The sequence below is a fragment of the Lipotes vexillifer genome, unplaced genomic scaffold (genome assembly GCF_000442215.2).
Source record: "Lipotes vexillifer unplaced genomic scaffold, Lipotes_vexillifer_v1.1 scaffold917, whole genome shotgun sequence".
In the NCBI taxonomy this organism is placed as follows: domain Eukaryota; kingdom Metazoa; phylum Chordata; class Mammalia; order Artiodactyla; family Lipotidae; genus Lipotes; species Lipotes vexillifer.
In genome coordinates this window covers 992,055-1,007,741 of record NW_006795104.1, presented here as the reverse complement: position 1 = coordinate 1,007,741, position 15,687 = coordinate 992,055, and the positions used below count along the sequence as shown (strand labels likewise).

The window sequence follows — 15,687 nt, the reverse complement described above, 5'->3', positions numbered from 1 at the left end:
CTCTTTGATTACTTGGCTGCACAGGTCATGGGTGCTTTGATCTAAATAGAGACAAAATATTCCTTAACATTGGCAGATACTTGCGAACTAAGGGAAATGAGCTTCCCTCAGAATACTTACAAAGGAGACTGCCATGGTAATGTTAGATTTAATTCTAATATACTTCTTGTATATAGTAGCTAAGAGTCTGAAAGGCCAAAGACTGACTTTGCTGTTAATTTGATCACATACCTATACATGTACCAAAAAATTAACTTTTACAGTTTCCCTAAGAGAAAAATTGAGCTTAAAATATTTACCAAATAGAAACTAGACTTTTTAGTTTTAAGGAAAGTTATTTTCTTTCTTTTTTTTTCTTTTTAATTTTTGGCTGTGTTGGGTCTTTGTTGCTGCGCTCAGGCTTTCTCTAGTTGTGGCGAGCGGGGGCCACTCTTCATTGCGGTGCGCAGGCTCCTCATTGCGGTGGCTTCTCTTGTTGCGGAGCATGGGCTCTAGGCGTGCCAGCTTCAGTAGTTGCAGTGTGTGGGCTCAGCATTTGTGCTGCACGGGATCAGTAGTTGTGGTGCACGGGCTCAGTCGCTCTGTGGCATGTGGGATTTTTCCAGACCAGGGCTTGAACCTGTGTCCCCTGCATTGGCAGGCAGATTCTTAACCACTCCACCACCAGGGAAGTCCCAGAAAAGTTATTTTCTAGCCAGAATTCATCAATAACAAAAAAATATAATTGTTACTAAAGAAATAAGTAACAAATGGCCAAAAACTGGTGGTTAAAAGCCCAGTAAAAACATATTTTTTTGTTTGTAAATCAAAGAAATAGTCATGAAGCACTTCTGAGGCCTATAAAAATAGACTCAGCCAAGTCTTTAAAATATTTTCTTGTGAGAATTGAATTCACATGAAACTTCCCAGAGACTAGTTATTTCTACTGTTGCTAACACATATAATTAAAACTCTGAGAATTTGTTTTAAAATGTTTTTTGATATATATAAAATAAGCAACCACATTTGTGCTAAAAAGTTATCACATTTTGACAACCAACTCTATGGAAAACCTACTTGTAATTCTATCATAAACATGTATGATGCTTTAGTTTTCAAAGCGCTTTTATACATTTATTTGATGAAGCAACAAACTATTTACATGTAGTAAAAACAGTAGTTTCACTACCAAATAATTTATTAAATAATTAGAGTTGCATTTGAAAAATAAGGTTTTGATTTTAAATGCAAGGGAGTGATTCATACATTGCTTTCTTTTAAAAGAAATGGCTGTTTGGTGTTTTAGGAAATATAATTATTTAAGGTACTCCATTAATAAGATTATAACCTGGGTCATTCTGATCATGTTCTGGTTGTCCTACAGCCAGTGACACCTAGGGAAAATGTCCAGTGAAACAGACAGGCTTACTTCCAGGCTTTGAATGGAACAATTTAAATGCTGCCCAACCCCTAGGTGATGGGTATGAATTTCAAAAGAAGACTGGCCCCTCAGTATCCAAATACCTTGCCCTTTTCCCGATATAGAAAAAAATAATCACGCTAGAAAGTAACAACAAAACTTCGATAATACTTATAAATTATCAAAGTTATGAATTCAGATTCACTCCTTACTCCTTTTCATGGTGAACAATGAAATACCACTGAAGGCCACAAACAAAAATGAATAACATCAGTTCGGCCTCTCAAGGCAGTCTAAAAGCTGCTGGTTTGTAATTATGAATGGAAGTCTTTTAGCCAAAGATTTTTCAGGAGAAAAATTCAGGGATATTTTAGCAGAGAGAAAAATTAAGCAAAATGGTTAAGTATTGTTTTATAAAGATAAATCCTGTCAATTCTGCCTACAGTGTTTGCTTTTGCATATTCTTCATGGTTCTTCAACAGTAAAATCACTTAAGTCCTTCACTTAAATTCTTCAGTTTATGTTACAACTGATGAAATTTATCTAAAACTAATGTTTCTTGTAATTCTCTATTGAATGGCTCCACAATTCCCATTCAAATTCTGTCTAGGGTGGCTTTTTTTCATACAATCCTGAATTAATAGTAATCATAGGAAGAGAGATCAGTATTAAAAACTGGGATGTATATTTTCAAATGGCAAATTCAATACTAACTAGGAGTATTCTTTAGGGTATAGAGTTGGCCAAAGAGTGAAGTTAAATTTATGTTGCTTCAAGAGAAATAAAATATATTCTCTCAAAACATTTTTGAAAATTCCTTGCTGGCCTATGGAATGCTTTAAAATAAACCTCTTTTTCTTTTCTTTTTATCAGAGCTATTTGAATCCTGGAACACTGTGGGGAATGAGGGGTAAGTAAGCTATAATCTGCCTATAATTTGTTGTTGTTACTTGGGGCAGGGTTCAAGAAGTGGTTCATTTTTTTTTTTTTTTTTTGCGGTATGCGGGCCTCTCACTGTTGTGGCCTCTCCCGTTGCGGAGCACAGGCTCCGGACGCGCAGGCTCAGCGGCCATGGCTCACGGGCCCAGCCGCTCCGCGGCATGTGGGATCTTCCCGGACTGGGACACGAACCCGTGTCCCCTGCATCGACAGGCGGACTCCCAACCACTGCGCCACCAGGGAAGCCCAAGAAGTGGTTCTTTTAAGAGACCCCTCAGATTAAATAAATTCTAACAATATTTACCACTTTGGACTTGAAAAATCATACCTTGCTTTGTATATACTGTAATAAGCTTGAAAACACAATAATACAGTATGCAAATATTGTTTCAAGATGCATTTCTTTTGTTCTACTTTAATTACACAAGTATTTACTAATAAATGGAGTTTTAAATTTCCCCAAATCGTAAGTATACAAGTTTTTAGATGTTTAGTTTTCTACTCTTCTGTTCTGAATGGTTCTGTTCCTTGGGTATATAAGGATCTTGCTCATTATAACAGTCTGTGAGATTGTTCTGTTTTTCTCTTTGAGTACTGTAGAGATCACTCAGTAGAGTTTTGTGTAATAATTTACCAGTAGAACCTAATACCTAAATCTAAGTCAATATACCTGGGTTCAGTTAAATTACAATAGTGACAATTCTGTTGATTCATTGTGGACATTCCTAGGAAAGAAGATATAAAAAGGGACAAAAAGAACTATGCAAAATATCAAAAGCCAACATTATAACATCAAGTTTTTCTGAGCTTTCTTTTGATAATTTCTCTTGTTCTAACTATCACCACATTGAGGTATTGTTGGTGTCAACATGAAGGCCATCATAAAAATCAAACACCACTCTAGTATTCGCTGCCACGTATGCACTGCATTCCAAAAACAAGGAATGGAAGCAGTCACCCCTGATGCAGGCATTAAGGGGTGCATTGTTTGTAGAGAATTTTAAAACAATGAAACTTATGAAAAGTCAGTCTACTTCTTATTATTAGCATCAAGGTAAACAATGACAGTGATAAAATACTCCTCGCCATAAGAAAGATGCTCCTATATCCACCCTTTGAATATTGCTGCCCAGATGAGCTCAAAATACTACATACCCAATGCATTTGAGATATTTATTGTGGCAAGATCTCACTCTCAACTTTATTTTCAATTTTTGAAAATATAAACATAGAAGAAATGTGTTATCAATATTAATCAAGGCAGCCTGCAGCCTGTTATATCTTTAAATGTAAAATATACATAATGAATATTTTAAAAAATTCCAGTGACGTTGAGAGAGGAATTGTAGACATGAGTGGACACTAAGCTTTCATTATTCATACTCCAGTGCTTTATAAAATCACAAGTATGTCCCTAAGGAAATGAATGAAAGAGCAAAACATGTCACACTTGATTTTTTTTTTTTTTTTTTTGCGGTACACGGGCCTCTCACTGTTGTGGCCTCTCCTGTTGCGGAGCACAGGCTCCGGACACGCAGGCTCAGCGGCCATGGCTCACGGGCCCAGCCGCTCTGTGGCATGTGGGATCTTCCCAGACCGGGGCACGAACCCGTGTCCCCTGCATCGGCAGGCGGACTCTCAACCACTGCGCCACCAGGGAAGCCCCACACTTGCTTTTAATGCATGAGAATTTGTGTTGACTATAGAACCAAACTCCCACTAAGGACTTGACTTCTTAGCAATTCATCCTAAGACTTAGTATGACACTTTGTTTTAAAATATAAGACACCCATTCTTAAATAAGCATTTATCACTTTATTGACCTGGACTATTACAAACAAGCCAATGGCAATAAAGTCCACATTACTGAAGATCATATGTATATTTTTGCTGACTCCTTGGACACGGAGTTCATGAAGAACTAAGGGGGGAAAAACATTAGCAAAGGAAAACAAACATTAAAGCACAAAAGCACCTTCACTGATGTTCTTGCCACCCATAGTTCTCAGACTCATAGAATTCTCCAACTCTGTTATCTACAACACTCTGGAGTTAGGCAAAGAACTAGTACTTTATGGAGGCAAATATGTTTCTTTCCAAATGCTCTGTTATAGGTGGAAAAAAAATAATGAACAAAAAACCCCCCACAAACATATTTCATATACATGCAAAAAGGCAAACAAAGACAAAATGTTTAGACTAAGGAGAGCATGTGAAACAGAGGGTAAATTTATTATTAGTTAATGTAAAAAAAATTGTACTTGCCTTGGGGGAGATGACAATTTTTCTTTCCTTTGTGACTGCACTGACTAAACTAGAAAGACAAGAGGTTCACTCCCAGAATATATTATCCAGGACATGACTTATATGTTTGTTTATTTATATGAAATCTATCATAGCATATAAAGGATGTATATTTAACCAAAAGGAAGAAAAAAAAATTGTACCTTTGTTATTTAGATGTCAGTTCACATTTGCATTATCAAATCTACTCATTGTTGGTTTAATATAAATTTTCTTGCTTTGTTAGTGAGCTGGCTTTTAGAAAATGTGTTTATATTTCCACAGGTAAAGCAACTATGTGTCAGTTTCTTGGGCAAGCAGAATTCCAATGTCAAAATACATTCTTATATGAATTATTTCTACTTAATTTTATAAGGAACTTAAAATTAGGGGCTTCATTAATAAATATGTACATATTAATAAATATATGATTGCTGTGCTTTGCTAAGGCACTGGCCTTTTGCCTTGTCTATCTATCTATCTATCTAAAACACACATTATATACAATATATATATTAAATACATATCATACAAACCAAAGGCAAAAAGAGAAAACTAGCTGAAAACAGGAATCTGACTTCAAATAGTCCCTGGTAAAAAAAATAAAATCTCTAAGTTTGTTTGTAAATTTGTTGGTTGAAACAGTTTCTCATTGGGCCGAAGTTATAACTTGTGGTTCTGTTTCCAGGTTTAGTCCACAGAAGTCTATTTAACCCATAATTGAAATGAATTTTAATACAATACTTAAGAGATCTAGAAACTATTCACCAATTTAGAAGTTTGTTTTGGTTTGGTTTTCTTCTCCTATAGGAACTGTTTTTTACCAGTAAGACCAAGGAACCCTACTTCCTGGGGCTAGAAACTAGAAAAGGAAAACAGTCTTTGAGCACAGGGCAACAGTCTGGGTCTTAGGTAAGATGGTCAGGGTCAATAGCAACAAAGGAAAGAACAAAAAAAACTTAGTATCAGGTAGGAAAAGTTGGAGTCAGTAATAAAGTGGGTTACTCTCATGGAGTAAGCTCCCATAAATCAGGGTGATTTTGCTACTGCCCTCCAAACATTAATTGGTTTAAGAAAAAACTTTATTTTACAAGCAAAAGTTTGGAAAAGTAACAAAAATAACAACATAAGTAACAAAATCATACCTCTGGTCATTATAATGAAATGTTTTCTGTGATTGAAAACTACGATGAAAACTTTGTTGGGCAAAGCAATGTTTAGTTCTTAATTCCAAACTGAGGTTTACATTATATAATAAGATTTAGACCAAAAATACCTTGAAGAAAAAATTTCATTTACATATTTACAACCCCCGTGCAATCTGGGCGGCCTGTGTACAGGCCTTACTAACCAGGTTGTAGAGGAAAAAAATCTCAGATTAAGCCCATCAACTTATTAGCTAAAGATCCTCTGGCTAGATGTCAAGCTTTATAGGTGTACTCCATATGACCAGATACCTTTTCCTTGATGTTAGAATACTTTAGTGTTATTCTATCCTTGTTTCCCTATTCCATGGAACTGTATTCATTTCTCCCAATTTTAGTAGCATAATGAGAGATATGCTGAATAGATAGGGCAAGAGATGATAAACCTATATTCCAAAATATTAGCAAACCAATAATATAATACTCTAAAAGCAATTCCAGAAAAAAGAGCAGAGACAGTGTTTAAAAAGTCAAGAATGATCACTCAGCCTCTGAGGACCATAAATTAACCTTAATCCCTAAACCTAGCCAGTTGCCTTAGCCCATAGAGTGCATTCTGGCACAAATTTTCAGCTGTTTCAGCCAAAACATACGCAGCAGTTGACTCTCTCTCTGATATAAACAATATTTAATTGTTTGTTTTTTTTTTAAATAAGATGTTGGGGATAGGAGTTTTAGTAATTTATTTATTTATTTTTGCTGTGTTGGGTCTTCGTTTCTGTGCGAGGGCTTTCTCTAGCTGTGGCAAATGGGGGCCACTCTTCATCGCGGTGCACGGGCCTCTCACTATAGCAGCCTCTCTTGTTGTGTAGCACAGGCTCCAGACGCGCAGGCTCAGTAGTTGTGGCTCACGGGCCTAGTTGCTCCGCGGCATATGGGATCCTCCCAGACCAGGGCTCGAACCCGTGTCCCCTGCATTAGCAGGCAGATTCCCAACCACTGTGCCACCAGGGAAGGCCCCTGTTTTTTTAAAAAATAACAAAATATACTTGTATTTGAGAATAACAATATAAATTTATATTATAATTATTGTATTATAACATACTTTTATAATATAACAATATACTTAATAATATACTTTTATATTATATAATAATATACATTTAATGGATATTTTAGTTTAATTATTCTACTCTTAGTTTTGTTCTTCAAATATGCCCAGAAAAAATTTTAAGCAAATTTAGAAGTGGAAACATTTAAATGTTCCATTACTTGATAAAGCATGTGTTTGGTTATTATGGAAATACAAATTAAAACTCCTCAAATATACTATAGAAGATATACATATCCATGGTATACAAAAGGATTAGGGATTACTTCCTCCCCTTCTTCTTTTATCCTGAGGGAACAGCTAGTGAGCTTAAGCTTTAATTTTTAACAGATTAGAAAAAGGAATCTTACCCACCTACTAAATTAAAATTTTTCTTATTAAATGCCTAAGTTTTTAAGTCACTCATTTTCCTAGCTACTTCAATGGAATCAGCAGTCATAGATCCAACCCCAACTCCAAAACTGGAACTTCGTAACAACAGTTCCAAGGCAGAAATCTGACGTAACTCTTTGCGACACAACTTTACACGCGTGACACTATGCAACTGTGCCACATTTCCTACTGGCTGAATTTGGGGTGTTGGTCGACTGTGAGATTCTGTAAACTGATTGCCATCCCTTTCTGTTTTGGCCTCATTGCTTAACAAATGCCCACTAGTGGGTGCTAAAGAGCTATAAATTGGTGGTAATTCTGTGCCTTCTTCCCAGAGCTTCTGAGGATTTGGTTGTATTCTTGAACTGCTTGTGGAACTGTCCAATTGTCTTTCCCTTCCACTTAATTTTATACTTTCAGTTCTGGATGCCCATTTTAATTCTTCTGAAACCATGCCTGCTTCTTCTGGGTTCTGTACTCCATTTCCAACATCATGATCTAAAAATAATCCAAAAAGCAGAAAAAAAAAATTAGGTTTCCTCCAAAACAGGTATTTAAATCATGATATCTTAACATAACTACATTATTATCATGCAATATAAATTGTCTTACAGCTTTTTTTGTTAAGTGACTTCTTTGAGATGAACAGAAGTGTGAACATGAATTAATCTTATTTCACTTAGAGGCATCTTGCATGTGAATAACAGAACTTTCAATTAATAGAACAAAACTGAGAAGTAGTCTTCTAGAGATTTCGGTACCCCTGGAAACACAGAGGTGCTTTAGGCCTCTCTGGTGCCCTTCCACACCTGCCTCTGCTGGGCTTGCCACTGGTGAATCACATTTCAAATTCTGGTCATATCTGCAGGGAATCTTCTGGGACTTGGCATTATATGTGTGAAAATCTAGTCTTGACTGAACTCCAAGCATGAGAGCAGGGTTCTTCCGTCTGAATGTACTCTGGGGTACATGCCACTGCTTTCACCATCAAAATGGAAATGACAGCATACCCCTCAGTGGGGACCACCTTGCTGGAATGAGTGATAGGAGTGAGTGAAGTTATCAAAGCTTGAGGCCCTCAAATCATAGAATAATCTAATATCAAAGACAAAACTTACTTAAGGGAAGTCCATATAGGTACTAGACCTAATGCAAAGAAAAAATGCCAACTTTAACATATGTTGATGATGCAATTAGTACACTTCTGGTCCTGCGAGAACCAAGTTTAAAAACAGAAGTTGCACACTGGCAGCTCCCAAGCCAAATCTGCCCACAGACATGTTTTACTTAGCCTATAAAATAATATGTGATACAAAATTTAAAAAGTGGAAAGTTTTATATAAAAATATAGATTTCCGGATTTTAAAGAAAATGAGAAAAACTGACAGTTTCTGCCTGGCAACAGCAGCTGGAGCAGAGCTGCCCCTGCCAATTTAGACAACTGCTGCAGTCCCACCACTCACTTTGGCTTCCTGGCTCCTGCAGGCATTTTAGTTTGTGACCCTGGTTTAAAACATAATTGATTTTCTATATAACCTTTAAAAATTGTGTATAACTCTTTTGTACACCTGAAACTTATATAATATCATACATCAACTCTACTCAATAAAAAAAAGAAAAAAGGATTGATTTTCTAGTTTTTAAAATTCTTCTCACAAACAAAAAACTTGAACTAGCAAATGACATAGATCCTTATGTGGAATTAGCAGGTACAAAGTTGATCATAATGCTGACAGTGGCTCCCAAACTTTGCTGCACATTAGTGTCACCTGGAAGCTTTGAAAAATCCTTTGGCCTAATAACCTATAATGGAAAAGAATCTGAAAAAGAGCATGTGTGTATATATATATCTGAATCACTTTGCTATACACCTGAAACTAACAGAATATTGTAAATCAACTATATTTCAATGAAAAAAAAAATCCTGATGCCCAGGTCACAGTGTCTCCGGGAAGGAGCCAGTCATCTTAATTTATTTATTTATTTTTTTTGCGGTACGCCGGCCTCTCACTGCTGTGGCCTCTCCCGCCGCAGAGCACAGGCTCCAGACGTGCAGGCCCAGTGCCCATGGCTCACGGGCCCAGCTGCTCCGCGGCATGTGGGATCCTCCCAGACCGGGGCACGAACCCATGTCCCCTGCATCGGCAGGCGGACTCCCAACCACTGCGCCACCAGGCAAGCCCCTTAATTTTTAAAGATCATATGAGAAAGAGCAGAGATGGGCTCATTGGAAAGGCTTACTCCCAAGCCCACTTAGATTCCTCACAATATAAAGTTTCCCTCTTCCAGAATTTCAACACTGAAGGAACAAACTAAAGAAAGATTTATTCATCCTAAAAGAAATTAGGATCCCAACCAGATCTTCTGACTCTAGTATCCTGACATGTAGAGTTTTATAGTGGTTTAAATTGATACAAGAATAGAGTTTTGGGGGAGACCTTCAATATGGCGGAGGAGTAAGACATGGAGATCACCTTCCACAGCACAAATACACCTGAAATACATCTACATGTGGAACAACTCCTACAGAACACCTACTGAACGCTGACAGAAGACCTCAGACCTCCCCAAAGGCAAGAAACTCCCCACGTACCTGGGTAGGGCAAAAGAAAAAAGAAAAAACAGACAAAAGAATAGGGACGGGACCTGCACCTCGGAGAGGGAGCTGTGAAAGAGGAAAAGTTTCCACACACTAGGAAGCCCCTTCACTGGTGGAGACGGGGTGGGTGGGGGGAAAGCTTCAGAGCCACAGAGGAGAGCGCAGCAATAGGGGTGCAGAGGGCAAAGCGGAGAGATTCCTGCACAGAGGATCTGTGCCGACCAGCACTCACCAGCCCGAGAGGCTTGTCTGCTCACCCGCCGGGGTGGATGGGGGCTGGGAGCTGAGGCTCGGGCTTCGGAGGTTGGATCCCAGGGAGAGGATTGGGGTTGGCTGCGTGAACACAGCCTGAAGGGGGCTAGTGTGCAAGGAGAGGGGATTCAGAGCACCGCCTAAACGAGCTCCTGAGACGGGCAAGAGCCGTGGCTATCAGCACAGACCCCAGAGACGGGCTTGAAACGCTAAGGCTGCTACTGCAGCCACCAAGAAGCCTGTGTGCAAGCACAGGGCACTGTCCACACCTCCCCTCCCAGGAGCCTGTGCAGCCCACCACTGCCAGGGTCCTGTGATCCAGGGACAACTAGCCCGGGAGAACACACGGCACGCCTCAGGCTGGTGCAACATCATGCTGGCCTCTGCCGCTGCAGGCTCGCCCCGCACTCCGTACCCCTCCCTCCCCCGGCCTGAGTGAGCCCGAGCCCCCGAATCAGCTGCTACTTTAACCCCGTCCTGTCTGAGTGAGAACAGATGCCCTCAGGCGACCTACATGCAGAGGTGGGGCCAAATCCAAAGCTGAACCCTGGGAGCTGTTCGAACAAAAAAGAGAAAGGGATATCTCTCCCAGCAGCCTCAGAAGCAGCGGATTAAAGCTCCACACTCAACTTGATGTACCCTGCATCTGTGGAACACCTGAATAGACAACGAATCATCCCAAATTGAGGAGGTGGACTTTGGGAGCAACTGTTGACTTGGGGTTGCTTTCTGCATCTAATTTGTTCCTGGCTTTATGTTTATCTTAGTTTAGTATTTAGAGTTTATTATCATTGGTAGATTTGTTTATTAACTTAGTTGCTCTCCTTTTTTTTTTTTATATATAGATATGTTTATATTTTTCCTCTTTCTGTGTGTATGTGTATGCTTCTTTGTGTGATTTTGTCTGTATAGCTTTGCTTTTACCATTTGTCCTAGGGTTCTGTCAGTCTGGCTTTTTTTGTTGTTCTTTTACTATAGTTTTTAGTACTTGTTATCATTGGTGAATTTGTTTTTTGGTTTGGTTGCTCTCTTCTTTGTTTTGTTATTTTTTCTATTACTTTTTAATTTTTTTATTTTTAATAATTATTTTTTATTTTAATAACTTTATTTTATTTTATTTTTCTTTCTTTCTTTCTTTTCTTCTCCCTTTTCTTCTGAGCCTTGTGGCTGACAGGGTCTTTGTGCTCTGGCCGGGTATGAGACCAGTGCCTATGAGGTGGGAGAGCTGAGTTCAGGGCATTAGTCCACCAGAAACCTCCCAGCTCCACGTAATATCAAACGGCGAAAGCTCTCCCAGAGATCTCCATCTCAATGCTAAGACCCAGCTTCATTCAACGACCAGCAAGCTACAGTGCTGGACACCCTATGCCAAACAACGAGCAAGACAGGAACACAACCCCACCCATTAGCAGAGAGGCTGCCTAAAATCATAATAAGGCCACAGACACTCCAAAACACACCACCAGATGCAGTCCTACCCACCAGAAAGACAAGATCCAGCCTCATCCAGCAGAACACAGGCACTAGACCCCTCCACCAGGAAGCCTACACAACACACTGTACCAACCTTAGACACTGGGAGCAGACACCAAAAACAACGGGAACAACGAACCTGCAGCCTGCGAAAAGGAGACCCCAAACACAGTAAGTTAAGCAAAATGAGAACAGAGAAACACAGCAGATGAAGGACCAAGGTAAAAACCCACAAGACCAAACAAATGAAGAGGAAATAGGCAGTCTACCTGAAAAAGAATTCAGAGTAGTGATAGTAAACATGATCCAAAATCTTGGAAACAGAATGGAGAAAATACAAGAAACGTTTAACAAGGACCTAGAAGAATTAAAGAACAAACAAACAATGAAGAACAACACAATAAATAAAATTTAAAATTCTCTAGAAGGAATCAATAGCAGAATAACTGAGGCAGAAGAACAGATAAGTGACCTGGAAGATAAAATAGTGGAAGTACCTACTGCACAACAGAATAAAGAAAAAAGAATGAAAAGAATTGAGGACAGTCTTGGAGACCTCTGGGGCAACATCAAATGCACAAACATTTGAATTATAGGGGTCCCAGAAGAAGAAGAGAAAAAGAAAGGGACTGAGAAAATATTTGAAGAAATTATAGTTGAAAACTTCATAATATGGGAAAGGAAATAGTCAATCAAGTCCAGGAAGTGCAGAGAGTCCCATACAGGATAAAACCAAGAAGAAACACGCCAAGACACATATTAATCAAACTATCAAAAAGTAAATACAAAGAAAAAATATTAAAAGCAGCAAGGGAAAAACAACAAATTACATACAGGGGAATCCCCATAAGGTTAAAAGCTGATCTTTCAGCAGAAACTGCAAGCCAGAGGGAGTGGCAGGACATATTGAAAGTGATGAAAGGGAAAAACCTACAACTAAGATTACTCTACCCAGCAAGGATCTTATTCAGATTTGACAGAGAAATTAAAACCTATATATACAAGCAAAAGCTAGAGAATTCAGCACCACCAAACCAGCTTTAAAACAAATGCTAAAGGAACTTCTCTAGGCAGGAAACACAGGACAAGGAAAAGAGCTACAAAAACAAACCCAATATAATTAAGAAAATGATAATAAGAACATACATATCGATAATTACCTTAAATGTAAATGGATTAAATACTCTAACCAAAAGACATAGACTGGATGAATGGATACAAAAACAAAACCCATATATATGCTGTCTATAAGAGACCCACTTCAGACCTAGGGACACATAGAGACTGAAAGTGAGGGGATGGATAAAGATATTCCATGTAAATGGAGATCAGAAGAAAGCTGGAGTAGCGATTCTCATATCAGAAAAAATAGACTTTAAAATAAAGACTATTACAAGAGACAAAGAAGGACACTACATAATGATCAAGGGATCAATCCAAGAAGAAGATATAACAACTGTAAATATTTATGCACCCAACATAGGAGCACCTCAATACATAAGGCAAATGCTAACAGCCATAAAGGGGAAATCGACAGTAACACAATCATAGTAGGGGACTTAAACACCCCACTTTCACCAATTGACAGATCGTCCAAAATGAAAATAAATAAGAGAACACAAGCTTTAAATGATACATTAAACAAGGTGGACTTAATTGATATTTATAGGACATTCCATCCAAAAACAACAGAATACACTTTCTTCTCAAGTGCTCATGGAACATTCTCCAGGATAGATCATATCTTGGGTCACAAATCAAGCCTTGGTAAATTTAAGAAAATTGAAATCGTATCTAGTATGTTTTCTGACCACAACGCCATGAGACTAGATATCAATTACAGGAAAAAATCTGTAAAAAATACAAACACATGGAGGCTAAACAATACACTACTTAACAACCAAGAGATCACAGAAGAAATCAAAGAGGAAATCAAAAAATACCTAGGAACAAATGACAATGAAAACACCATGACGCAAAACCTACAGGATGCAGCAAAAGCAGTTCTAAGAGGGAAGTTTATAGAAATACAATTCCACCACATGAAACAAGAAACATCTCAAATAAACAACATAACCTTACACCTAAAGCAATTAGAGAAAGAAGAACAAAAGAAGCCCAAAGTTAGCACAAGGAAAGGAATCATAAAGATCAGATTAGAAATAAATGAAAAAGAAATGAAGGAAACAATAGCAAAGATCAATAAAACTAAAAGCTGGTTCTTTGAGAAGATAAACAAAATTGATAAACCATTAGCCAGACTCATCAAGAAAAAAGGGAGAAGGTTCAAATCAATAGAATTAGAAATGGAAAAGGAGAAGTAACAACTGACACTGCAGAAACACAAAGGATCATGAGAGACTACTACAAACAACTCTATGCCAATAAAATGGACAACCTGGAAGAAATGGACAAATTCTTAGAAAAGCACAAACTTCTGAGACTGAACCAGGAAGAAAAAGAAAATATAAACAGACCAATCACAAGAACTGAAATTGAAACTGTGATTAAAACTCTTCCAACAAACAGAAGTCCAGGACCAGATTCCTACACAGGCGAATTCTATCAAACATTTACAGAAGAGCTAACATCTATCCTTCTCAAACTCTTCCAAAATATAGCAGAGGGAGGAACACTCCCAAACTCATTCTGTGAGGCCACCATCACCCTGATACCAAAAGCAGACAAGGATGTCACAAAGAAAGAAAACTACAGGCCAATACCACTGATGAACATAGATGCAAAATGCCTCAACAAACTACTAGCAAGCAGAATCCAACAGCACATTAAAAGGATCATACACCGTGATCAAATGGGGTTTATTCCAGGACTGCAAGGATTCTACAATATATGTAAATCAATCAATGTGATACACCATATTAACAAATTGAAGAAGAAAAACCATATGATCATCTCAATAGATGCAGAAAAAGCTTTCGACACAATTCAACATCCATTTATGATAAAAACCCTCCAGAAAGTAGGTATACAGGGCACTTACCTCAACATAATAAAGACCATATATGACAAACCCACAGCCAACATTGTTCTCAATGGTGAAAAACTGAAACCCTTTCCACTAAAATCAGGAACAAGACAAGGTTGTCCACTCTCACCACTATTATTCAACATAGTTTTGGAAATTTTAGCCACAGCAATCAGAGAAGAAGAAGAAATAAAAGGAATCCAAATCGGAAAAGAAGACGTAAAGCTGTCACTGTTTGCAGATGACATGTTACTATACACAGAGAATCCTAAAGATGCTACCAGGAAACTACTAGAGCTCATCAACGAATCTGGTAAAGTAGCAGGACACAAAATTAATGCACAGAAATCTCTTACATTCCTATATACTAATGACGAAAAATCTGAAAGAGAAATTAAGGAAACACTCCCATTTATCACTGCAACAAAAAGAATAAAATATCTAGGAGTAAACCTACTTAAGGAGACAAAAGACCTGTATGCAGAAAAATATAAGACACTGATGAAAGAAATTAAAGATGATACAAACAGATGGAGAGATATACCATGTTCTTGGATTGGAAGAATCAACATTGTGAAAATGACTCTACTACCCAAAGCAATCTACAGATTCAGTGCAATCCCTATCAAGCTACCAATGGCATTTTTCACAGAACTAGAACAAAAAATTTCACAATTTGTATGGAAGCACAAGAGACTCCAAAGAGCCAAAGCAATCTTGAGAAAGAAAAATGGAGCTGGAGGAATCAGGCTCCTATACTACAAAGCAATAGTCATCAAGACAGTATGGTACTGGCACAAAAACAGAAATATAGATTAATGGTACAGGATAGAAAGCCCAGAGATAAACCCATGCACATATGGTCATCTGATTTTTGACAAAAGAGGCAAGAAGATACAATGGAGAAAAGACAGCCTCTTCAATAAGTGGTGCTGGGAAAACTGGACGGCTACATGTAAAAGAATGAAATTAGAATACTCCCTAACACCATACACAAAAATAAACTCAGAATGGATTAAAGACCTAAATGTAAGGCCAGACACTATAAAACTCTTAGAGGAAAACATAGGCAGAACACTCTATGACATAAATCACAGCAAGATCCTTTTTGACCCACCTCCTAGAGAA

At 38.1% G+C, this 15,687-nt stretch overlaps 1 protein-coding gene across 3 annotated transcripts in view; it reads right to left on the bottom strand.

Annotated features, from left to right (window-relative positions):
* Nucleotides 1-6,950: 6,950 nt before the first annotated feature.
* Nucleotides 6,951-15,687, bottom strand: part of KIF27 (kinesin family member 27) — an 83,787-nt gene continuing 75,050 nt past the window's right edge. For all 3 annotated transcript variants that reach the window (XM_007467438.1, XM_007467440.1, XM_007467439.1), the window contains one exon: nucleotides 6,951-7,747. In XM_007467438.1, coding sequence (XP_007467500.1) covers nucleotides 7,263-7,747 — 485 coding nt within the window. In that variant the 3' untranslated portion in view covers nucleotides 6,951-7,262. The remainder of the gene's footprint in view (nucleotides 7,748-15,687) is intronic.